The following is a 24,211-nucleotide window of genomic DNA, read 5'->3' as shown; positions in this document are numbered from 1 at the left end:
TACGCAATAGCTAACAAAAGGATTCCTGAGAATACTCAATTCCTACTGTGGGACACAACTAAGGATTTTAAACAATCGTATAGATTTCAGTCATGGATCATTTGGTACCAACTAGAATTTTGATTCCAGTAGTTGCTGGTTCCATGATGTAATCCACTTCTAAATAGTGACTCAAATTGTGTTGAAAAACCATGTAAATTACTGCAGTCTAATTACAGTTCGGTGCAATTCCTCAACGCTGCCCAACATCATTGCAACAGCAAGAATCGCAAGCCTTGCGATCTGCATGCGGCCATGAGTTAGTCCAGCCGAACAACACAACCTGCAGCACAAGTGTGTTTTAACCCGTCTAGATGAATCACATTGCTCTGAACTCTTTAAGCGCGGAATTTACCCTTCAAAGAACACCACTGACGCAACTGAATGGGATTTACTCAAGTTCCGCCGATTTCAGCTAACGAGCCTTTTACAGACGCTTCATGATGGTTGTCGTAACAAAGTAATTAAAAAAAATCTTTACTGTGAAGGGAATGTGTGGATTTGCAACAGACTTACAACTCTAATATAATTTAAATGATTCCAAAATCATAAATTGCGGTGTGCAGTTCTATATCCACTAAGTAAATGAGACAAGACCTGGTTCAAATGGTTGCATTAGATGACTTTAGGCATTATCTCGTCCAAAATCTAAGCCATCTCTAGCCTAAACGTACTCATGCAACATACAATGAGCTAGTGCCAAAGGGACTAGCCAAATGTACATTCTACGAAGATAAAAAAGCGAAAGCATTCCCCAAGGAACACATTTCATAATTCATGTGGAGAGACCACCACTCTAAAGATGCCCACCAGTTCGACTTTCATCTCTTGCGAGCTCTATAAATAACCGCAAATATGTCTGCCGATGTATATAATCCTACTTTCGTCGGTATAACATCACCATATATACTGGATTCTGTACAAGGAAGAGGCTCTGCAAGTCCAAAACTCTCCTGAAGCGGAGAAAACGCCTCCATCCCTAGCCACCAGCTGTGAATTCAGAGGGTGCAATCAAAATCTCAAAAAGGACAACAATATGAACAGTTGTGCCGCAATCGCTTAGACTTCCATTAAAACCTCCATAGGCTACTAATTCTCAGTGCCATTCATCGTCTTCCTCGCAGCTGCTTGCAGGGATTCTCCCCACTGTCTGGCCTGCAGCGTCTTGAGGAGACAGGATCTTCAGACTCCGAACACAACCGCAGAACTCCCTGTCAGGAGGAACAAACCATATAGTAAGATGGCCATTCTACAAATCTAATCGGCCTTCACAAAAAGCAAGCTGATAAGAACTCGCGCTCAAAAAGCTTCAGAACAAACAAAAACTATATGGACTACATAAATATATGAGGAACGTACTCCCAAGGATCGTCCCCAACGAGAAGAACATCATTCTCGTGGTCCGTGTAAACAAGCTGCCAGCCCTTCGTGACATCATCCAGCTGCCCTTGAAGGTTAAACAGATTTGCCAGCACTCGCCTCAGGCCATCGTAGCTTTCGCACTTCCTTAAATCGATAGTGCGACCGACTTTTCCTTGTTGATACACCTGCGAATCAATATCTCCAGTCTCAGAAATTCCTGAAATGCTAAGCGAGAATTCGTACAAACTAAACCAGATTTGAGATATTACAACCTGCCTTCGAGAAGAAGACAAACACGAAAACAGAAATAGACGAGCTTCAAGCCTCCATCGCACCTTGATACCACTCCTCATTGGAGCAGCATGGGCCTGGGAAACTTGGGAACTTTCGGCTGCAACCTTGCTTCCAAAAGGTCCTCCAGACGTGGGCGATGTAGAATCAGTCCTAATAGAATCGACTAATCCTTCTGACACGTCACCTTGACTAGGCGGTAATGGGGCAAGAGTAGGTACTATTTTGTCAGCCAAATTAAACCCAAACAACTTGCACGGCTGCACCAATCCCGGAGTTGTATCAACTTTCTCCAATTGTGCTTTATCTCGCACTTCAAAAGCCGGTACTGCCTGTGGGGGTAACATTTCTGGTGCAGACTCACTGTGAAGCGAGTTGGTCAAAATGCTTCTCTCAAAAACGGCGCGGGATGTGGATGCAGAATAAAGCCAACTTGGATTAATCGAGGGACAAGGAGACTCCCGAACAGGGAAAGAGGCACCCGTCCGATTGCTAGGACAAATCCCACTGAAGTCTGACCAGGGCGCACTTGAATAGTCTTTGCTGGGAGCTTGCTCCGATCTCGCAGATTTAACAGAGAGCTGCAGATCCATACTCTCTGCAGCCAGAGGAGGTGCAAACGACGTGACAGATGACACTCTGGGGCTGATAAGGGGCTGATAAGGGTCACCGGGAATCCCATACGATGATATGTCTGGACGTGGGAACCAACTCTGTTGTACGATCTCTGCCTGTGGTAGACCCTTTGGCGGTGGCTCAGGCTTCACATTCCACGAGGTATTTCCGGAACATGCTACATCTCCATCCTCGTCATCTTCCATACTTGACTCATTGCGGGGGTCAAAACCCTGTAGGATCTTAGCCAATTTGTTCGACTGGTAAGAATCCAACACACTTTGACTGGTTCCTGCACACCACAAGACCAAAAGACTGTGTTTAACGTCTAATAGCATCAAATTACAAGGACATAAGTATAAACGCCACAGCCCGTCTTAGGTTGACACAGGAATATACGCAAAATATAGATGTGTGGTAAGATCAAGCATCCCAAACATGAGGACGCACACACATAAGTCCAGTTACAAAGTAGGTACCCAAGGGGGATTCTTTCACAAGAGTAGGTAGGCGGCGCTTCTGCCGTGGCCCCAGTTGAGGAGGGGGCAAAGTCGAGATCTGCACAAAGGGCTCGATCTCCCATGGTGATACCCTTTCGTGCCTTTCACTAGCTGAAATAACTTCGTCCCATTCAACTTTCATTGACCTCCATAAGGAATTAGGCCATCTAACTGGATCTGCGTCACTTACTTCAGTTATGGTACCTGCGAACCTGAGCGAGTGCAAACAACGTTGCCGCAATCAGTCCATTCAGCGTATTCGATAAAAGAAACAAACTTTAAAACAGTTGAACCAACCAGCAATAAGAGTAGGAAAGCATAAAACCTTCGCTCAGAGGATTCCTCTGATTCAAATTTCATCCTGAATCGAGATCCAACTGCAAGTTTGTTATCCATGGCCTTCAAAAACTTGTTATAAGGTATCACGAACTCCGACGGACTTGTTCTGCACACATTCAATACAACACTTACCCTTCAACAGCTGTTTGAAGAAGAAGAGGAAGAAGCAACTGCAAACAATTCGAGAATAGGCTGAACTCTGTATAACATGAATCAGTGGCTATAACAATATATGAAGAGCAATAACCAAGGATCCAAGAACACGCGCACAATCGTCTTCTACTCCACGTCATCATCACCGAACAACTAGAGTGCATGCTTCATATCATAATTCCTAATAGTCCGCCTTACCTCGGATTATAGATGACGCTGAATCGCATGCCTTCACGAGAGGCATGCGAAGCAGCTGCTAGAACTCCGAGATGCAGATTGGTGCTCGAGAAATTGGTAGAACGTGCTTGGGGTTGCTGCTTCGATGCCCTTCGTACTCCTACTCTGAGCTGACCGTTTTCTCCACTGATAAATTGTACCAGAGTTAGAGCCCAGAATAACAGCACCATTCCAGATGAACGTTACGAGAAATATTATGCACTAGAATCGGCCTGATACATGCAAGACACCATGCAAAACGACACTAACTGATCTATATTTTATCTAGTCCAATGAAGATTCCATACTCATCATCCATCCTCAAAAGGAGCGTTGGTAAAAGTTAGCGCAATGTGAGGCATTAACAAAGAGCATACCGAAGGAATATAACAGTGTCCCCGGCAACCAACTTCTTTGCGGAGACGAAGGCACTCCAGCCTGTTGTGAGCAAGTGCCTGCGAGGATGACCTGCATGAAGAAAAACCACATTGAAAAAACTTCTCCGCCATTTCTCTCAAACTGAGGTACCACTAAATTTGCTTTAAAAGGTTAGCAGTTCATAACAACCAAAAACCCTAATAAATAAGAAGCAAATAGTGTAGTCATCGACATACCTCGATAGATGTGTCGAAACTTCCACTCGTGTCCGTGCAGGTCTTTTGCTACCAACTCTTGACATGGAGGATTTGCAGTGTAGTCCTGATAACCGCAATAAAACAATCACATGTACACATTCAGCACACAAGAAATCCTCTCCAAAAGCAGCGAAATGTCAAGACTAGCATCATGGACTTCTAAATGTAAACCAAAGCTACGCACACAAAGAAATCTAACAAGAAGCAAACGCTCTTTGTAAGCGTGAGATACCAGCCATCCTCGACACGTCCCATCGACCACCACATGATTTTACATCAGCAATTCTTTGGTTGAATATCAGAGATAGCGCACTCACAAGTGAAGGCAGACAGTCTTCAGCCGATCTCCTTGGAACCGAAAATCCTCCATGTGTACTTGTGTCACTAGCTGTTAGAGTCTTGCAGAACATCTTAACGTTGTTCTGCTTCGCTACATGTGTGGCATCTTTCATCTCTTTTGTTAACGAACCCTACAAAGACACACGCGCACCGTTACAAGTTGACAAATATGGGAATAGTGAGGCTACGCAGAGATCACGCATCATAACGACGTGAAAATCGGGTTACTTTTTAGATAAACGAACCTCGTCTTGAGGGAGAAGGTCCATCTGCGCAAAGACCTCATCGGTATGGGGATCCGCCTGTTGATTACAAACGAAAACTACTTTTAGTTTCACATATATTGTTCAGAACATAAGATAAGGATCAGTATCTACAACATTTGAGTAATTTATCTATACCATGCCAATTGCGACGCACAACACCGAACACAACATGTGTCAAAGTCAGTGACATGTCACTTACTTGAAGCTCAAGTTGACCTATCTTGCAAAGCAGATGAGAAGGTAGCTTGAAATGACTAGACGCCTCACGAACATCAGCAGCGCCTGCTGAATCTGGTGTACATGCAATCACCTGACAGTACAGTATTTGGCATCGTTAATACTGGAGTAAAGCATGACCAAAATTAACCAAAATTTGCCACCGTCGAAAGCCTAAAGAAAACGGAAGTCTAACTCACATGCCTGTTCCTGAACAGGCGGCCAAGCCCTGTGGTAGCTAACAGAGGACATAAGGATCATCTCCACGATGAGAGAGGGGACTGCAGATACACACACACCTGCTCAATATGCCCCTGTGGCCAGTACATCACAAGGCTATCCACTGGAGGCACGGACGTGAGAGGCCCAGCACACGCGTGCCATAACTCATAATCTAGCTCGTCCATTTTAGACAGTCCTTGGTTCTTTATTGGGCCTCTCATCATACCACCCCCGTAACCATACATCTTTGCTTGCCGTTGTAGCCACTCCTGAAGCTTCTTACACTTGCTCGTGTCCTACGCACATCCTTCTAGAGTCAGTTTCTCTTATCTTGCTCTTAACCTGCAGAAAGGCCATCGCAAACTCGAGATATATAATCTGAAGTTCGGCACCCGTACTGACGTCTCGTAACCAAACAATTGAGGCGGCTTTGAAAACCAGTTATTTGTGAGCAAGCACAACTACAACAGTCACATAAGTTCAATTTGCCCATAGATCAAGTCAAAACCCTCCGCGTAGAAGAAAACAAATACATCTCGCATGAGTTCGAGCACTCTATCTCAGTCGCAAACTTTACGTGCAGTGGCTTTCGTAGATCGATTAGGTTGTGATGCACTGAATTGAGCTGTTTAAGGAGTAAAAAGAATTTTAAAAATCGCAACGAGTCCCATTTCCTTCAGCAAGTACGCTGATGAGAGTTAGACGATAGAGCAGCTACATCGAGGCGTGAGCGTATTCAGGCGATTTCACCTCAAACAAATCCTGTCGAGTATGAATCCGAAGATAAGCAAGACCTTCGATTGTACAAAACCGAGTAAAGCGGTAAACACCTTGCACCTGTACACTTCTACGTACTTCGAGACGTTATCGAGAGCCCAAACGACACTAACGATGACATCATCACCAGAAAACACGACACTTCGGATCCTAACGCGTCATCACCGTCAGGATAGCACAAAATCCTCTCAGGCACGAAGCTAATCGATTACAGTTCACTATCAGTACACACACACAGCAGAAAATCTGCAAGTATCGCAGCCACAAAGTCAAACAAGCTCGGCGATTGAAAATGCACATGAACTGCTACCGATGCTCGAGCCTAGCCGTTCCAGTGGTCACAGGTATTGCGATGCATTCTCTAGCGCATGTACCTGGCCTAGAACACATGCACCACCACATATGCACCAGTTCCTGGATGCAGCGCACCCTCATTCAAACCCCGGTGAACAACACAAGATACTGAAAGTAGCCTACTACTCGTCTCCGAATGCAACTTCCTCCGACAGACAAATTCCGCACCCTCCAACCTCCACAAACCCTCCCTTCGTTCTCCTCTCCGATGTAAGCACCTCATCTCCTGTGCTCTCCTCACCGATACTTCTTCCACTCCCACATCCCCTACGAAACTCGCCGCCCACCATCCACACACATTCTTCATGCCCCTCGTCACGTCATCACAACCTACTCTCATCTCTAGCTACCAGCAGCACAATATATATGACTTTAGAACTCTCTCTCTCTCTCTCTCTCTCTCTCGGAAACATCCGCTCTAGAAAAAACCGAACCCACCTGCAAGAAGAAAACCCAAACCTTGATGTCTGTCCTTTTCTATTCGCTTTCCTCCTTTCCCTTACAGTCACTCCACGACCGTGAAGAGGAGCAATGCTTTTGCTGATACACAAAAATGATTCCCGTCCCGTCTGTCTCTCTAACTTAAGCGTTACTAGACGCAGTGCTGCTTTGATGGTTGGTTGGTTGGTTGGGCGATTGCGTGCTGGTAGGTGCCTGGATTCAGGAGCACAAGTTGGAACCCGCAAAATCTGAGGCGAGGTTAGAATGGAATTGAGGCAATTAGAGGAGAAGGAGACATGGGAGGAGGAAGAGGAGGAGCAGAAGAGTGAATGACTCCACCTTCTGGGACCCCCCTCTTTGCCTGTCCCCTCCATCCATCCCCCGTCCCGTCCACTTTCGCCCTCCCTGGTCCCTGCATTGCCTGCCTGCCTGCCTGCCATCACCACCCTGCTGCTGCCTGCCGGCTACGTTTCCTTAGAACTCACTTCTCGCTTTTCCAAATAGTTCACCATCGCCTCCATACCCTAGTCCTTTTCCACCTTAAGCTATTTTTACCACGTCTCCCATGAGTCCCCCACTCTTCTTCGCCCCGCAACCTTCGCCACGGCGTTGTTTCCGTCGTTGGGGCTGCCCCCTCCTTTCGGTGGTGCTGCCCTTGCCCGACATTTTGTTTGCCCCGAAACCCTGCCCGAAACGAACAGACCGTGGACGGAAGCATACGTGGGATGAAGAAGCGGGGCATAGTGTCCGTCAAACCCAGGAACTGGGGGTATCTATCTCTCTCTCTCTCTCTCTCTCTGTGTTGAAGTTGTGGGACCTTTTCACCTAAGCCATGTTTATATTTCTGTATTAAACTTTATTCCTGTATTCTTCATGATTTTTTTTATTTTTTATTTTTTTAAGAACAGTTTTGTGGGAATAATTTCTTCGAAAGAAAATGCATGAGTACTAAAAAAAAGTAGATCATTCACCCCATCTACCCACCTTCCAATTATACTCTATAGGAAACCAAGAAATATCTGACTCTGAATTTTTAAATCCCCGTTTTGTCTTTTAAGTGCACTGTTTGAAGTCCCCTCTCTTTCTTCCCCACCACCACATTAACTTCCCTTTGTCCAACTCATACCTCCTTTTCTTCCCCTTAAGCATTCCCAGTCACAGCACTACTTCTTTTTTCTATTTCAACTCCATCACATGCTACAGTGGACCATTTAAAGGGCATAACCAGCTTTGTACAAACCTAGATTCTTGAACTGTGATATTTAATAGTTCAAAAAATAGACATTAAAAACAAACAATGCATGTATGGGGGAAGGGGGCTAAATCATAATCTATTAAGGAAATGGGTACATGGGTCCAGTTGTTTGGGATTACACTGTCTGAATCATGCAATGTAGCTAAATACAGAGAAATAGTACCCTCATGGCTCAGCTCCCCACAGTTGGCTCAAAAAGGAATGGTGCAATTTCTGTGAACCACATGTGAAATTGGTGGGTTCTGATCTTTTTTGCATCTTAAACAAATTTTGTGGAAAATGTGTTCAATTGTTCTTGGGGAAAGTCCAGGGTTCAGGGTCTACAGAATGGGCATATTTTGTATGACATGTAGTTCTGTGCACTATTGAGAATAACCCACACCACCCATTACGTATTTACAAGTAAATACTGCGATTGTCTTTCCAAATTGGGATAATATCTGACATTACTGTTAACTTAGCTGGGACTTGTGTGTAAAATTATTCTTTTTGTGCAATATAATATAGCAAAATAACTTTGCTTGAGATATTAGCTATCCCAAGTATATTTTTTTGGATAGCAATTAAACTTATTATGATTATGATGGAGTAATAATAAAAATTATAAAATAGTTGACGTGATCCTACAAAGATTTGATGCCATTTTCATCATTTTCTAATCTGTATTCAAATCTTATTCAACTCTCATTGTAAGTTTTGTGAACAGAAAGTAATGACAAAAACATGTGTACATGTAGTAATGCTATTAGTAACAACAATAAATCATTCAAAAATGGAAAGAAATAAAAAGAAAAATAAGAAAAATGAAGTCCAAGATTATATAATTTTGTATTCAAATTCAAGTACAAAGATCATAAAAGATATTTATGTTGCTCAATGCACAAATTAGTATCATGTCATGCTAAATTAGGAAAACTTATGTGAAATTATTATATTGATTTGATGACACTTTTATTAGTATTGTTTGTTAAAGTAGTTTTTTTTTAAGAATTTTTTTAATTCCGATTTTCAATTTTCAAATTCACATGACAAGGAGAATTATGTCATTTATTTATGTATGTGTGCATGTATACAATCAGATTATGTTTTATGGAAAAGAAAGAAAATAGAGATGTCGAAATTATTCATTGTGGGATTTGAGAAGATTAATCAGGACATTTTGACTCTCATTTTTCACAAATATTGTTGCACCACAAATTTTACAACCCCCCCCCCCTCCTGGCCCATGAGCTGCATAAGACCTTCAAATGAAAAACATATGTCATGTAGTTGCATTTAAATGTTGATAATACTTTATTAATCATGTGAAAAAAATATTCAAAATGAGGAAAACATGTAAAAATAATTTTTTAAATATAGTTACTGAAAACATAACAATAGATTTCATTAAAACCTATGTTAAGTTCATTTCAATCTACCATTTTCTTTTGTTTGCAAGAAATTGTTCTCTATGCTGGTATCCAAAGGAAAGGTTTGTTTTCTAACACATCATATTAGATCAACAAAACCACCAGTCCATCTATCTATTAATTTACTTACAATGATTATTGAAGTTTTAAATGGAACAAAGATGATTAAATGTGTGCCAAACCAAGCGATGAGTAAGTGTGTGTGTGTGTGAGAGAGAGAGTGTGTGTGTCACTATTTAATTTGAAGTCTTCCAACCTGACTATGCTTCACAAGGTAAAAGTCCATCCATATCTGTTTCCTATATTCTAACAAGGTCTTTCTGCATGCAAAAAATAAAAATAGACAGATGCACAAACAAAATTCCGAATGCAGTGGCTCTAGCAATGGACCGTTACTGATCCAATATTCCTAAGCTTGATTTTGGATTTTGAGCACCGAAATACGTGAGTGAGGTTTTTTTTACAGTTTGAAGAGTCAATGAGAGAGTTGCCAATCATCCCCTTGGCTTTTGCTCCCCTGACGCATCTCACAAGGGATTCGAACCCCCGTGGGCCCCGTGACTTTAGTACTAATAATAAACATGGGGACGTAGGAGACAGGATATAGACGGAAGGCTCTAATGAACCCACGATAGCCACCACGTCAGCCTCCACATCAGCCGAGCCATGGGATCTCTCCCCAGCTCCACCCGGCCCCACCCCACCCCCCATATTTTGGTGGGTCCCAAACGAGCCAGACTCCGAGGGAGCCGGCCCTTTCCCATTTGCCTCCTAATAATCCTTAATCTTGCTCCCTAATCACCCACTCCCCCCCCCCTTTTCTGAGTTCCCCAAGTCTCCTCCGAAGGGACAATTAAAGACATTCTTCAAACCCATATCAAGGTTTTTAATCAGGGTTAATCCATGTGCCCCCAAAAGTTCCATAGTCTTTCTGGTAGTAACAACTGCAAAGGCAATGAATGGCAACTGCCCAGGTTTTGTGGATGTTTCCATCTCTTGATGTGAGGACGAGTGGCAAGTTTGTACAAGAGGTTTGAGCTGGGGAATGAACTTGGGGTGGAAGTGTTTCTGGAAACAGGTATTGTATGTTGCCTTGGAGGCTGGGCATTGTAGGTATTTTTTATATTATATATATATATATATATATATTTATTTTATTTTATTTTTTATCTCATTGGGTTTTAGGATGGGAAGCTTAGCCAACCAGCACATGTCCATGTCACTGATTGGGGCCACAGCATGTTGGTGTGTGAGCCTGCTTTCATTGCTTGATAGTGGCCCATTTATGATGAATGGGAGCAAGTGATTTCAATTTCTCTGGAAGTGAGGAGATTGTGACAGTTGTCCTATTTACTTTTTTTTATCATCTTTCCTCCTCTTTTTTTGGGAGAGGGGGGTCAGTTTGAAACATAACTTACTTTTCATTTGCTTTCTATGACTTTGTCTGAATTCTGGTTGACATTCATTAAACTTATCTTGAACAGAATTTGTGTTTGATAACACATGAAAATTTAATGGTATCCCATTTGGTGAAGTCTTCAAAGGAAGGCTCACAAGCTACTCAAGGTGCAGGTGTGTGTGGCTTCTTCTACATCTTGGGGAATGAGTGGATGAGGAAACAATGTATGTATTTGTTTCTGGATATACTTTGTCAAAGCTCAATACTAAAAAAGTTTCAATGAATTTGTGCAGCAATGAACAACACATGTGAGTACATTGGACTAAGTAACACTTGTGTAACGAATTTGCCACTGATGTTCACATGTTTTCCATTTGCAATATTCACTCTGCAATAGAAAAAGAAATTGATGGTAATCCTCATTCAAACTCAAGGAAAGCAATGTTTTAGATACACAAACTCTCTTTTTTATTTTATTTTTTGCAGGAAAAAAAAACAAACAAACAAACAAACAAACAAACAAAAATGTAATCCCAAAATCACCAAGAGGTGCCAAGTTCTTGGTAGGTCTTTTTGCTAATGGGATCCTGAGCTGCGTGTGCCCGGGCCCTAAAGTTCATCTTCATGAAAAGAGTTGCTAATCACATTGCAAAAAATGGAACATCCATGGGTGCTCGCTGAACAACTCAATCTCCCTTCACCTTGAACCCACAAAATACTTATCAGTTTCTGTGCAGCAGGCTTCCTTGAACATGCATCAGATATCTTCATTAGCAATTCATTCACAGCCGGAAAATCAACAGATTGTGGATTTGAATCACATGAACAACGGTGATTAAAATCAGGTGGGCTGTGACGAGATTAAAAAAATTGTACCCAGAATTCGAAAACCGTCATCCTCCGCTAGATCAGTTGTTGTTGTGGGGACTGCAAAGAGGAAAATTTTGTGAACAGGGGGTTCCTGGGATTTGGATATGGGAGACGCAGTAGCTGACAAGATGCCTGCCTGGACCTCGTGTGAAACTGGATTTATGTACCGCGGGGCCAGATTTTAAGAGCATGATTCCGGGCAGATCCAGAAGAAGCCTTGGGCGGAGGAGGAGATATATCAATATTAGGGCATGCGATCGGAACAATAGGGTTAAGGTCTGGCGAATGGGGACCTGTGTGCACAGTGATTAGATGCGCCCAAAAAAGGGGAAACTAGAACAACATCAATTATTATTATTATTATTATTAAATAAAGATGGGACAGTCAGCCGCCTCAAGATATAAATGGTTGCCGATCGGGCAGGCACTTTCTTGTCCATGACCCGTTGCGGATGTTTATTCACGTCGACTATACTTAACACACTTTTCTTTTTTCTTTTTTCTTTTTCTTTTTATCCTTCTTTCTTTCTTTGCCAGAAAATTTGATGCTTTCATACTAGTAATATGAATACTTCTTAATTCATGTGGCTTCTTTTTATCATTTCCGGCCTGCTCCAGGAAGTATATGGATTGGGTACTTCACACAACTAAAAAAGGAAAATACAAAAACAGCAAACAAATTTAACCTATAAACCTCAGAGGCGTTAATAAAAAGTATGAAAAAATTAAATCTTGCTCAGTAGAACATGCTTTGATGGAAATTTTCAACTTTAATGTTGTACATTTTGTTTTAGTTGTGTTAATAATAGCAGTATTTTCTTATTGTACAAATTCTCTTATGAATAGTTTGAAATAATGTTATTAACACCATTGTATCTTGTAGTTTTCCTTCACACCACATAGATACATCCATATGCTATCGGGATTTTACTACCACAAGTCAAACTGCCAAACTTCAGGAGATACTATTTGGTGCAATTAGCAATCATTCTTTAAGGTCATTGAGGACTCAGAGGGATCAGTATTCAACTTTGCAATGCATTGTTTACAAAAATAATTTTTAAAATGATTGTATTTGCTGCTACCATACCAGGGTCCATTCAATAAGTCCTTTATTCTCTGCATGAGCAATTTGCAATTTCATGAAATACAAGTGGGTCTCCAAAGGCAGAAAATTATAAAAATTCTTGATTTGTTGATTTTGTTTGTATGGAAGTTGTATTATGCACTTTGTGTGTAACCCAAGATTAGCCCTCCACAGACCTGCTCAGTAAGAGTCTCATAAGTTTTTCCCCAATGGGACATAACACCTGAATGGGGCTTATGAAACCAAAAGAATGTGAGAATCACTGTCCTAAAGTGACTAGAACCTGAGAAAATAAACAAAGGGGCTGACTATGCGCACACCCCTCTTCTGCTGGGTGCACACCTTTAATCAGATGACATTTTTTAACTGTTATTGACTACAATTTTGACTTAATAAAGGGGTCAATGGCTCAAGTTCAAAACTTGATGGCTCTTTCCATGTGCTATTATTGGAACAGCATCCATGTGCTTCTATGGGCCATCCTTGTGAGTGAATGATTGTCAAATCTTGGACAGATGTTACTTGTTCTTGTGATAATGTAACAAGTTTCTCTTGCAACACTCACTGCTGATATGGTAGAAGACGCTCATAATGTTCTTCAACTTGCTGTAAATCTTATCCAAGCAAGCCAAGTTCTTCATCAATGGTGACAATTGCCAATTTTTCAGGCCACCAGTGCAAAAAAAAAAAAAAAAAGAAGAAGAAGAAGAAGAAGGTCCATGGTCACCTTCACAATGGGTGATGCAAGAACATCACAAATCATATGTGCACAATGCAGGCCAAGCATGCAATAAAATACACTTTTGCATGGAATTATAGTGCCTAAGAAGTGACAAGCCTTCTCAACCTTCATCTCCACCTTGTTAAGAGCATAGTGTAAAATTTTGCATTACATTACCACCCAAATTGCACTAAAACAATGGATCATTATGTGAGCTTGGTCATATACAACCTAACAGTGGATGATGCCTTCTTGTTGTTGAATTGCAAGCATCAACTTCTTTTGAATGTCTCTTAGGTCATTAGATAATAAGTTAATCTATACTTTTCTTCTAATTGAAAAGTCACTAGATTGCCCAAGTAGTACATGTGTTTTATCATTGCTAAGATAAAGTGCTTCTTATGGGCAATCCACATTCTATCAATGTATTTGCGAATGTTTGCAAGATACTTGACAAGTAACTCATTCTATGATGCATTGAATGTTGCCTCATTAGTAGTGGCAATTGTTTTGTTCCTATTGCACATATATTCTTCCTAGTTTGCCATTGAGTGGATTTTTTTTATAAATTTGCTAACGAAATTTTGTTGATGTACAAGCATAGAGAAGACTTGATATGTTTGGCAGTTAAGTATGGATGACTACTATTAGCGCAAATTCCTTGTCTATTACTACAACTTGTAATTGATGCTCTACAATGAATGTTTCCTTGAATTTGATCAAAGCCTAAGTATAATCATTATCTATCTTGGTTGTTATGAAGTAAAAACAAGTTATAAATATTTGGTTTTTTGAAATCATATTAATGAAGTGCAATAGTGGCTTTTTGAATTGATTTGTTTTGAAAGTCAAATCCATGAGGATCACATACAAATTTTTTCATGCTAATGCCATTGTTAAAGGCAGATCAAAGAAAAGATGTGTGAATTGTCTTTTGACATCATGTTGATAGGCATCCATACATTTTGGATACACAAGTCATCCAACAACATCTTGAAGAGTGTCTATGTCATAAATATACATATTTATTTATATAAGAAGCATTAGGTAGAAAATAAATATAGATAAATTTGTTATTATCTTATGGCAAAGCTTTTTAGAAGCTATATAGATGTGTATTTGATTTTATACATGTTTATAATTCATTGATAGATTAAAAACTTGGCCAACAAATTAGCCATGTATTGCACGTGTGGATAACTTATAGTACAAGTTAACAATGTAGCACGTATGTGAGAGACTTATCTTTCAAGTTAAAACATATGACTTGAAAATTAAATTTGTATTAGAGGTTCTATAGGATGTCACCACATAACTCTTAATTGGATAGTATATATAGAAAAAAGAATGAAGCTATTTTCATTCTTATTATTGCCTTTCTAATATTTAGTCTTGTTTCAAGGCTTTTTAGTCTTCTTGTCTTTGGCAATAGCCATCCTAGTATAATATTATACCATCTTTGAGTGATTCTCCAATTCTTTCAAGTGACATAAGAGTGTATAGATCTTTTAGTCCTTTAAGTTTTATGTCCTTGACACTTTGATAAGAATAATAACTTGTCTATATTTGTATTAGAAATGAGTAGATTATGCCTCTTCTATTATTTTATTTTGAAGGTTGTTGACTATCTACCTTTAAAACTCACTTTTAATTTTTTAATACTAATTTTTTTCTTTAAAGAGAGTAAACTATCATTTTTTTTGTAAAAACTTTCATTTTGTATTAGCAGTTATAGATTACCTTCCTCTAATTTGACTTTTAGATTTATTTGAGTTATATATGGTAGGAAAAATTAGAATTGCTATTCTTGATGGAAATAAGAATAAATTTGTAACTATTGCAAATTTTCATGAACTTATCAATATTATAAAGGTGAAAATCTCAACTATCTCTAACGTCAATATTTGAGGTAGTATTTTGATACCTAAGGAAGATATCAACAACAAAGTTCAAAGTCTATACTAAGAAATTGTTGAATTGAAAGAAAAAAGTAAATTAATTTCATACCTAAATCCAAAAAATCTTGCTATTCTAAGTATAAGACAGGGAAGGATATATATGCCCAAGAAGTTCAATGGAATGAGATCAATATTTCAAAGATTTCTAAAACAAGTAAAATTCTATTTAAGATTGTATCCTTCTTAATATCTTGATGGATTTACTCAAGTTAGATTTATAATTGTCCTTCTCTCTAAGAAAGATATTTCTTGGTTTCCACCTTTGATGGAAAAAGATTTATAACTTTTCTATAATTTGAATTCATTTTTAGAAGTGTTTATGATCACATTTGAAAAAAGTCATTAAAAAAGGATGGTAGAGATGAAACTTATATCTTTACAATAATGATCACAATTAATTATTATATACTATATAATTCCAAAATCTTATTTGTGATGTAGATTAGAATGATAAAGTCCTTATCAATCAATTTTTGATACAAGTTAAAAGATGATATCAAAAGATTTATTGATGACAATATCAAGAACATGCTCATTAAAGAAATTTATTGCTCAAGCCATTGCCTGCAATAATCAACCTTTTATAAGATGTTAAGAATAAATATTTGATTGCAAAGGTATAAATCAAGCCATAGCAATAGTTTCTAAATTTACAGAAGCTTATTCATAAGATCAAAATCTATGCAAATTGATATGATACATTTCAAGCTTCTTATTGAGCAAAAATAAATTTGACATCGTTGATAAAATTTATATTTATATTGTAGTAAAGCTAAGTACATCGCTCAACATTTTTTAAAGAAGCAATACAACCACAAAATAAAGAGCATAGTTACCAAAGAGAATAATGTGTCAGAAAACAAGTTTCTTCAAGTATAATAGAGAGTGTGTGGTTATAACCTTGTGTATCACCTAGTAAAGGTCCTATTTTCTTTTCAGATTCTTCATCTTCTTTTATAATAAAAATTCATTTATGACCAAAAAATCACAAAGTCTTTACCTTACTAGATTTAAGAGCCTTAACTTGTTTTAAAGATGAAGCCTTTGTTAAAAAATAAGAAAATATTTTAATCAAGAAAAATAAATTCATATATATAGAAGTCATGGATAGTTGTTTGTTGTTCCTTAGAAATGTTATCTATGAAATAATTCTTTTAGATGTAGCAACTAAAGATTATAATAGCTTAGTAATATTCAATGTCATTGAATTTCCATTCAATTTAATTATTTTATAATAATTATGGTTAAAAAAGTATAACCCTCAAATAGACTAGACATCTTATAACTTTAATTTTTTTCTATAGTTTAGTCTAGGATCCTATTAGTATGATAAAAACCCATAAGTCCAATAAAACCAAATTCTTATTGGTAGGTATAAGAGCTTTCATGCATGCAATAAAAAAGGGCCAACTTTTGCTATATACACCATACCTATTTTTGATGGAAAAAAGACTTCAAATGCCATTTCAATCTAATATTAAGTTTATCAAAATATTTTTAAGAAGAAAAATACAAATATTCTTCTAAAACATTATTTTTATGATTATTACACTGATCTTCAAGACTAAGTTCAACTACCAATTGAACCAATCTATAGTTTATTACAAAATAAGTTGGCTACATTCAAAGAGTACATTGATAAGAACTTGGCTATAACCTTCATATGCCATTCTAAATCTTCAATAGGAGCTTTTATCTTAATTGTGAAGAAAGAAGATAGATCTTTGCAAATGTATGTGGATTATTGAGGACTCAAAAAAATTACCATTAAGAATAGAAATTCTTTACCTTTGATTTCAAGACTTTTTGATCAACTCAATCAAATAAAGATTTATACAAAAATAGATCCATGAAGAATATACAATTTGATATGCATGAAAAAAGAGATGAATAAAAGACTATATTTTGAATTAGTATGGGCATTTCAAATATAATATCATAACTTTTAGACTCATGAATGTACCAATTGCATTTTAACATCTAATAAATGATATCTTTTGTGAAGTTCTTGATGATTTTATTGTTTTTTTTATCTAGATGATATTTTAATCTACTCTAAGAATATAGAATGGAATGAATTTTCAAACTTCATCAACATATGATGATTGCTCCTCATAGAAATCGTCTTTAGAAGGGAAGAATAATGTTACAGACATACATATTTTTCTAGTCAAGAAGTATTAGCTAAAAGATAAATGTATGTAGATTTAATATTATCTTATGGTAAAACTTCTTAGAAGCTTTATAAATACATATTTGACTTTATATATGTTTATAGTTGATTTATAGGTTAGAAACTTGGCCAAAAAATTAGCCCTATGTTGCATGTATGAATAGTTTGTGGTACAAGTTAATAATATGGTGTGTATATATGAAACTTGCTTTGGAAGTTAAGACATGTGTCTTGCAAATTGGACAATGTTAGAGGTCATATATGACATCATCATGTGACTCTTAATTGGATAGTATATATGAAAGGAAGAGTGAAGCCATTGTCACTCTTATCACCACTTTTTTAATCCTTAGTCTTGTTTAAAGACTTTCTACTTTCTTATCTTTAATAATAGTTTTTTTAGTTTAATATTATACCATCTTTGAGTGATTCTCTAGTCTTTTTGAGTGAAACAAGAGTGTTTAAATCTTTTAGTTTTTTTGAGATTCATATCCTTGATAATCTATCTTTTAAGTTATATGTTTCAAAGATGAACTTTTTTTTATTGTACATGTCTTTCAAAACAAGCCAAGAATTGACATGCCTATGTTTCAAGGTTGTGAGAAACTTATTAGTGAAGAATGCTATGATGTTTCAATGATTGTTGCCATAACCACAAGTCAAACTTTTTTGTAGTCACAAGTCTTGCTCTTCTTTGTACACAATCTCAACACTTTAGATTCCTCCAAAAGAGCAAATATTTACACCTGCTTTTCTAAGCGATGTATATGCACAATTTTTTTGCAGAGGCAACATCATGTTACAAGAATGAAGGAAGATATGAGAAAAAAGTGTATCCAACTAAAGGGTTGAAGGGGGAGGGAGGTGTGGGCATGGTTGGCCCCTCAACAAATTGCTCATACTATGAGTGTTTGAATGGTAGAAGCGATACCACGTTTAATAACTTTTAAAGTTGGCACAGAGAGAATAATGATATAGACTTAAGAGTCCTTTCCAAAGTTCTAATGTGAAAGATGGAAGTCATTCCTCATATTTGTTGTCTTGTATCTTATTTTTGATAAAAAGAGGGAAGAAAAAAGTGACTGCCAAGAGGGGAAAGGTGCAAGGCTTTGGAAGAATATTGAGGGAAATGGGTGCAAAGGCATGGTTCTACTTTCTTCCTCTTTTGGGGTATACTTTTGGAAATGCAACACCACCAAGTTAGAAGCACAAATAAAAAAAGGAAACACAAACCAAAGTCCCCCATTTGACCCATCTTTGCACTACAAAACTCTCACACTTTCTTCATTGGTTTTGCTCACCACCTCATGGGTTTGATTGACATCCCCTCCTATTGCAAACGCATGAAGGAGGTGGCTAAACAAGTGTGTCTGGCCCACACTGCAGACCTAAAGTTGGGCAAAATGGACAACATGGGAGAAGTCGCATGATCCCCCCATCTCCTCCCTGTCTTAATACCAGTTGCCCTTTAGCCCTTGATAAGCTGAATCTCATATCAACCAATACTTGGAAAAGTACCTCCCCAACTCTTTCATCCAGCTGTGCTTTATGACATGTCATTGAATTGAATTGTTTTGTTTTTTGCAGAGGTATAACCTGGTAGAATATTCTGTTTGTGGGGTTCAGTGGGATACTTGGTCATCAAGGGTGAGATCATGGACAAGCCCAGCCCAGCCGTCTTACACCCCCCTAAGTAAGGTAATACTTAAGACTAAGGGCAGAGGGAGCGAGATAAAGGAGCTGCGGCTCCTTTTTTCCTTTAGTGTGATGTGTTGGCAATAGTGGGAGCTGGTGACAGAGTGTCTGTCAGCTGTGGTGTCCAGGGGGATGAGAGAGAACGTCACCAAACCAGCAACAGCAACAACAGCATCAGCAGCAGCAGCAACACATTTGACATTCTTCCTCCTCCTTAATTGTGAGGCAGTAACCTCCTTTGGATGGGAAAAAAGCACAAAAGAATGTAAAGGAAAATGTAGGAAACAGATGGATGATTTGCAAAGGATTGCAGTACAATGGTAATGATTGAAATCCTTTAGTCTTTTCTCACAGTTTGGGTCCAAGTGGGACTGTTTTCCATTTCCCCTCAAATCTAGGATACTAGTCCCTGGGTTTCTATTTTTGTTGTGGAGTTTAATTAGAATTGGGTTGCAGGGAGGTAGGGAGAAAAAACATAAAACGAGCGTAAAGACGAAGAAGAATTACAAGATAGGATGCTGGGTGTGGTGCTATTTATGGATGTAGCCAGGAAATATTTCTTTAATTCTTTTACTTTTTTGGGTGTGCTTTTTGAAGGGCAAAAACACACTAATTTGCAACATTCTCTCTATTGTCACCAATCGTTTTCAAACAAGATTGAAAGAAAGAAGAGAAAATCAGCATACTTTTCAAGTTCAGGCACAAGTTTAATAGCAAAAGAAGAAAGTTAAATAAAATAAGGGGTTGAATAATGGCCAAGCACATGTTGCTTGGCATCTAGGAGCCAACCATGAGTTGTACCATGCAATAGGTCTGCAAAGGAGCACCACATGTTTTTAATGGATGAAAAACTGTTATGGCTTGCACTACTTTTTTTTTCTTTTTTTTCTTTTTTTTTCTGTTGGAATAGTCCCTACAACCACTGCCCATAATTTCTGAAAAATTGACACAATTTTAGGACAAGCATGGCCTCTCACAGACACTGGGTTGGCAATGCATATTGTTTCCTTGGAGTGGCTGCCAAGCTGTAGAAGTGCTTTGGAGAACACATCCTCAAATCATGTGAAATTCTATTTAAAATGCAATTTGAGCTTTGAAAATTTGTCCAAAGATTAAATTAGGCTTTGAATAAACAATGGAACTTACAGCTAAAATATTTGGTAGAGGTATGGCAAGTTTTCGAGGCCTGAGCTCTGCCATTGTACTCGTAGACAACTGAGGCCTGTTTTTGTGCAGTATGTTGATGACCCATCCCTGCTTAATAAACCATATATAATTACTACTAACAACTCTTATTTTAGATAGTCAATTTCTTTGTTGAGTATCGACCTCTTCTTTTTGCACAAACACCCATAAAGACTCACATACTCCAAACCATAAGTATATTTGCAATGAATGTTTCAAAGGTTGGAAAAGGAGTGCTCTGCAAATCCCCCCCCCCCCCAAATCCAAAGGTATCTTGCATGGTTGAGAACTTTATGCTTCTCACATTAGGTATATTTGAACAATTCCTTCAAGGACATTCTTATTCAGTGGTTGGGTTATTGTGCTTTGAAGCACGTGTTGTCCAGACTTCACCAGGCATGAAAAAAGGAGGAAAGGAAAAAAAGAAGACAACTCCAAATACAAATGGTTAGAATATTCAATTGGTGAAGAGAGTGATGGTCATTTCTAGGGTTGGATGGAAATGGTGCCATTCACAAGGTATCCAAGCTTGAGGTTCTGTTGGTCTGGTACTAAGCTTACAACTTTGACTTTAAACCAAAAGTGCAGTTCCTGGAATAAGTAGTTCTTTATTTACTACTGAACATGCAATTTCCCCATGATCCTAAAGTGGAAAAACCCAACTTTTCCAAAACCTAAATGGAAAATAATGAGGTCATGGGCTTTGTGACTTTTTTTACCAAATACCACATGGAGCACTGTTACCTGCTAGAATACCCACATTTAGATATTATTTTATGGAGTGTTCTAAATCATCGGAGTATTTTGTTGTGCAGAAAGGTGATGTGGGAAACAGATCCTTTCTATATCTTCAGTTACAGGAAATGTGGCACTTATGTCAGAGCATGTATCACAAAGTGACTTAAAAAATGGGCTGTACCCTTGGATAAATCCACAATACTTGTGAAATGTGTGTGCATGTCATGTTATTGTCAGCATTGATAAAGGGGAATTTGGATAGTGAATCAAAAACTCCAAATTTGGTTGCCAGAGGTGTGCTGAGTGTGTACTGCTTACTCTGTGCTATATAACCAAGTACTATGTTTGTTAGTCAAAACTGTAAAGAAGTATTTTTTGAAATCAGTCTTTACTTTGTTTCTAGACAGATCTTTAACCAATACAAAACTTGGATCAATGTGATAATAATTTTGGAGTTGAATGATTCTTAGGATTTGAGATTGATGCCACCAATGAGTTACTGTATGTATCATTGTCTACAAACAATCTAATGTTTAGTTGCAGATATTAAGAGACATAGGTAGATTAAACCAATGTAAATTGAAAGTGTACAATGTGTTGATCCTACTAGACTGTTGTGAATATATTGGTTCAATTAGGTTAAAATTATTATTATTTTAATCTTTTTGTTTTGTAATGTATATGCAATCATGCATTTTGAATTTATTTTGTATCTAGTGCTCATATATGTTGTATTTAAATTTCCAGTACTTCAACCATTCCAAGCTTTTAAAACACCACCCATTCTGCAGGGTAGAACACCATCTCCAAATCAATTTTATTCATACCATGCAAGATCTGCCCTGTTAGTACACAAAACAATGTAACTTGGACTGCAAAAGTCCTTGTTAGGATTTGAAGCTCTTCAGGGCACAAAACACTCATCCATCCCTAAACCCAGAGTTTTAAATATATGTAGAAACAACATACAACAATGCCAAATAGATTTGATGCATTTATGGCACATTTAACATGCTGAGTGGCAGGGGGTTTGGGGGCTACCCTTGCTCCCCAATGGAGATCAGGCTCCCTTGATTAATACACATAGACGTAAGTATAATCAGATGGATGAATTAACGAATGAACGAATGAATTAATAATTTGTAGACCTGATCATGAGGCGAAAACTTGTACCAGGTTGCTTGTGGGAGCAAGCTTTTAAGGGAGGGGTTGGTTGTCAGCAGAGGGATTGGGCTGGCGAGGTCCCAAGTATCCTGTCAGGTAGGGCAGGCGGTGAGGGAGCGACAGAGGGAGTAGGGCCAGTCGTAGTTGTAGAGGTAGTGGGAGTAGGGCAGTGGGGCTAGCAGGCAGGCAGGCAGGTAGGGTGAGAAGGTAGGTAGGCAGGTAACTAAGTCAATGAGTCAGTGAGTCAGAGGGGAGTGGAGTGGGGGGATGCTTTGACATTCTAGAAAGAAGAAGAAAGTTGGGGAGGAGGATATCATGCTGCAAATGGGGGAGTGTCCCCCATGAGGCGAGCAAGTCTGGGACAGGGGGACAGCTGCTCCAATACAGGAGCCCCCCGTTCCTTCCCTTCCTTCCTTCCTTACCCCACCCCACTCCCCTTTCTTATGGTGCCAGAGATACTGCGCCAGGGCCAAGAAATTGTGCCAGAGTTTAGGGGGAAGAGCAGGAAAAGGAGGAGGAAGGGAGGGAGGGGGCATCATTGGCAGTAGTACTTACTTACTTACACCATAACAACAGCAGTGCCCCCCTCCCAACATTCCTTCCCATAGTGTCCCTTCCTTTGCTGAAGGATAGAAGGAACGAATAGAGCCTCTCTGACTGACTGCCTACCTGCCTGGCTTACTGACTTCCAATCTTCCACTCCCTTGTTGTTGCGTTTGAGCTTAGCACGGGCATCGCCCGCAGCAGCAGCAGCAATGAGTTTCTACCAGCTTAATAATAGTAATTAATAGAGAATGTCACAAATGATGAACCCCCGTGATTTAAATGCATATATATACACATATATATATATATATATGCATTTAAATCAAAATAAAAAACATTAGGAAATAATTTTGTATTGAAGTCCATTTTGTCATTGTTTAAATGTCTGTGTGTTGAGTTGAACTCTCTGTGCTTATGATAGTTACAAACACATGTGTATAATATATTTTTATATATATATATATAGAGAGGGGGGGGGGGTGTTGCTAAGGTCACCACAATTTGCTACCCACTTGACATGTTTTTAATTTTTAATTTTTAATTTTTTTAATGAAATGGTTTGAAAATATTGAACAAAAGTGGCATGTGGTGGATGGGGGTTGCGGTGGCAATAGCAAAAACTACAGTGGCATTAGCAACACCATATATATATATATATATATATATATATAAAGCCTTAAAATTTTGAAATACGTAGATTTGCAATTTGACATAATCATGAATGGATACATATTAAATTGTTGGAATAGTTTGTAAGAGTATTAGAGTTTATAAAAAACATCTAAAAGATATATATATATATTTTTTCATAATGAGTTAGTATAGAAAAACGAAAAATACACATTCTTTATTCTTCTTTGAATTGAAGTGGTTGCAAGAAGATTTTTCTCATAAAAATCTGTGGATTATTTTTTCCTTAACAAATGTAACACTAACTTAATGCAAAAAGTAGCATTTTCATGGTAATGTTTTAATAGTATATACTTCAATTTGGAATATTTATTGGAAAAAAGAAATTGTCAAGGCTAAAATGGATGGCTTGTATGTGATACTAAATCTTTTTGAGATTTGTGTCAAAATTTACACAAACAAAACTTACATACTTCTTTTACCTTGATCATAAAATAGTTTGAATGTGCTATAAAGCTTAATTATAGAGAATGGATTCCACGTTTTTTTTCAAGATATATTTTAATATTTCATTTAATGGACTGAAAAGACAAGGTCTGACTCACCCATGAGGTCA

The 24,211-nt window shown here is 38.2% G+C and overlaps 2 protein-coding genes across 6 annotated transcripts; one reads left to right on the top strand and one right to left on the bottom strand.

Moving 5' to 3' along the window:
* Positions 1–486: 486 nt before the first annotated feature.
* LOC112293334 (auxin response factor 7) lies at positions 487–6,979 on the bottom strand. Of its 5 annotated transcripts, none has more exons than XM_024542618.3 (13): positions 6,763–6,979; positions 5,271–5,535; positions 4,955–5,065; positions 4,735–4,791; positions 4,468–4,620; positions 4,130–4,214; positions 3,893–3,983; positions 3,498–3,662; positions 3,133–3,252; positions 2,787–3,019; positions 1,737–2,599; positions 1,399–1,586; positions 487–1,250 (listed from the first exon to the last, which is right to left on the bottom strand). In XM_024542618.3, exons 2-13 carry the CDS (start codon positions 5,436–5,438, stop codon positions 1,136–1,138), a joined length of 2,349 nt encoding a protein of 782 aa, XP_024398386.1. In that variant the 5' UTR covers positions 5,439–5,535; positions 6,763–6,979; the 3' UTR covers positions 487–1,135. The 5 variants fall into 5 exon arrangements, with proteins under 5 accessions (XP_024398386.1, XP_024398385.1, XP_024398384.1 ...); XM_024542617.3 differs by having other exon boundaries at positions 5,271–5,489; XM_024542616.3 differs by lacking the exon at positions 6,763–6,979 and adding an exon at positions 6,543–6,735 and having other exon boundaries at positions 5,271–5,489.
* Positions 6,147–7,039, top strand: LOC141046311 (uncharacterized). Its single transcript, XM_073539412.2, has 2 exons — positions 6,147–6,534; positions 6,975–7,039. Exons 1-2 carry the CDS (start codon positions 6,283–6,285, stop codon positions 7,026–7,028), a joined length of 306 nt encoding a protein of 101 aa, XP_073395513.1. The 5' UTR covers positions 6,147–6,282; the 3' UTR covers positions 7,029–7,039.
* The last annotated feature ends 17,172 nt before the right edge of the window (positions 7,040–24,211 follow it).

The sequence above is a fragment of the Physcomitrium patens genome, chromosome 16 (genome assembly GCF_059467195.1).
Source record: "Physcomitrium patens ecotype Gransden chromosome 16, ASM5946719v1, whole genome shotgun sequence".
In the NCBI taxonomy this organism is placed as follows: Eukaryota; Viridiplantae; Streptophyta; class Bryopsida; order Funariales; family Funariaceae; genus Physcomitrium; species Physcomitrium patens.
Note: the sequence above shows the minus strand (reverse complement) of the source record. Positions and strands in the feature narration are given on the sequence as shown.

What these genes read in the sequence shown, in the direction of transcription:
- LOC141046311 (XM_073539412.2), top strand. Translation starts at nt 6,283, where the DNA reads ATGCTCGAGCCTAGCCGTTCCAGTGGTCACAGGTATTGCGATGCATTC. An exon ending in CCTTCGTTCTCCTCTCCGAT is followed by an intron (nt 6,535 to 6,974) that starts GTAAGCACCTCA and finishes GCGTGCTGGTAG; the next exon opens with GTGCCTGGATTCAGGAGCAC.
- LOC112293334 (XM_024542616.3), bottom strand. Translation starts at nt 6,614, where the DNA reads ATGGTGGGCGGCGAGTTTCGTAGGGGATGTGGGAGTGGAAGAAGTATC. An exon ending in TAGGTCAACTTGAGCTTCAA is followed by an intron (nt 4,792 to 4,954) that starts GTAAGTGACATG and finishes TGTAATCAACAG; the next exon opens with GCGGATCCCCATACCGATGA. An exon ending in AGCGTCATCTATAATCCGAG is followed by an intron (nt 3,253 to 3,497) that starts GTAAGGCGGACT and finishes GAATGTGTGCAG; the next exon opens with AACAAGTCCGTCGGAGTTCG.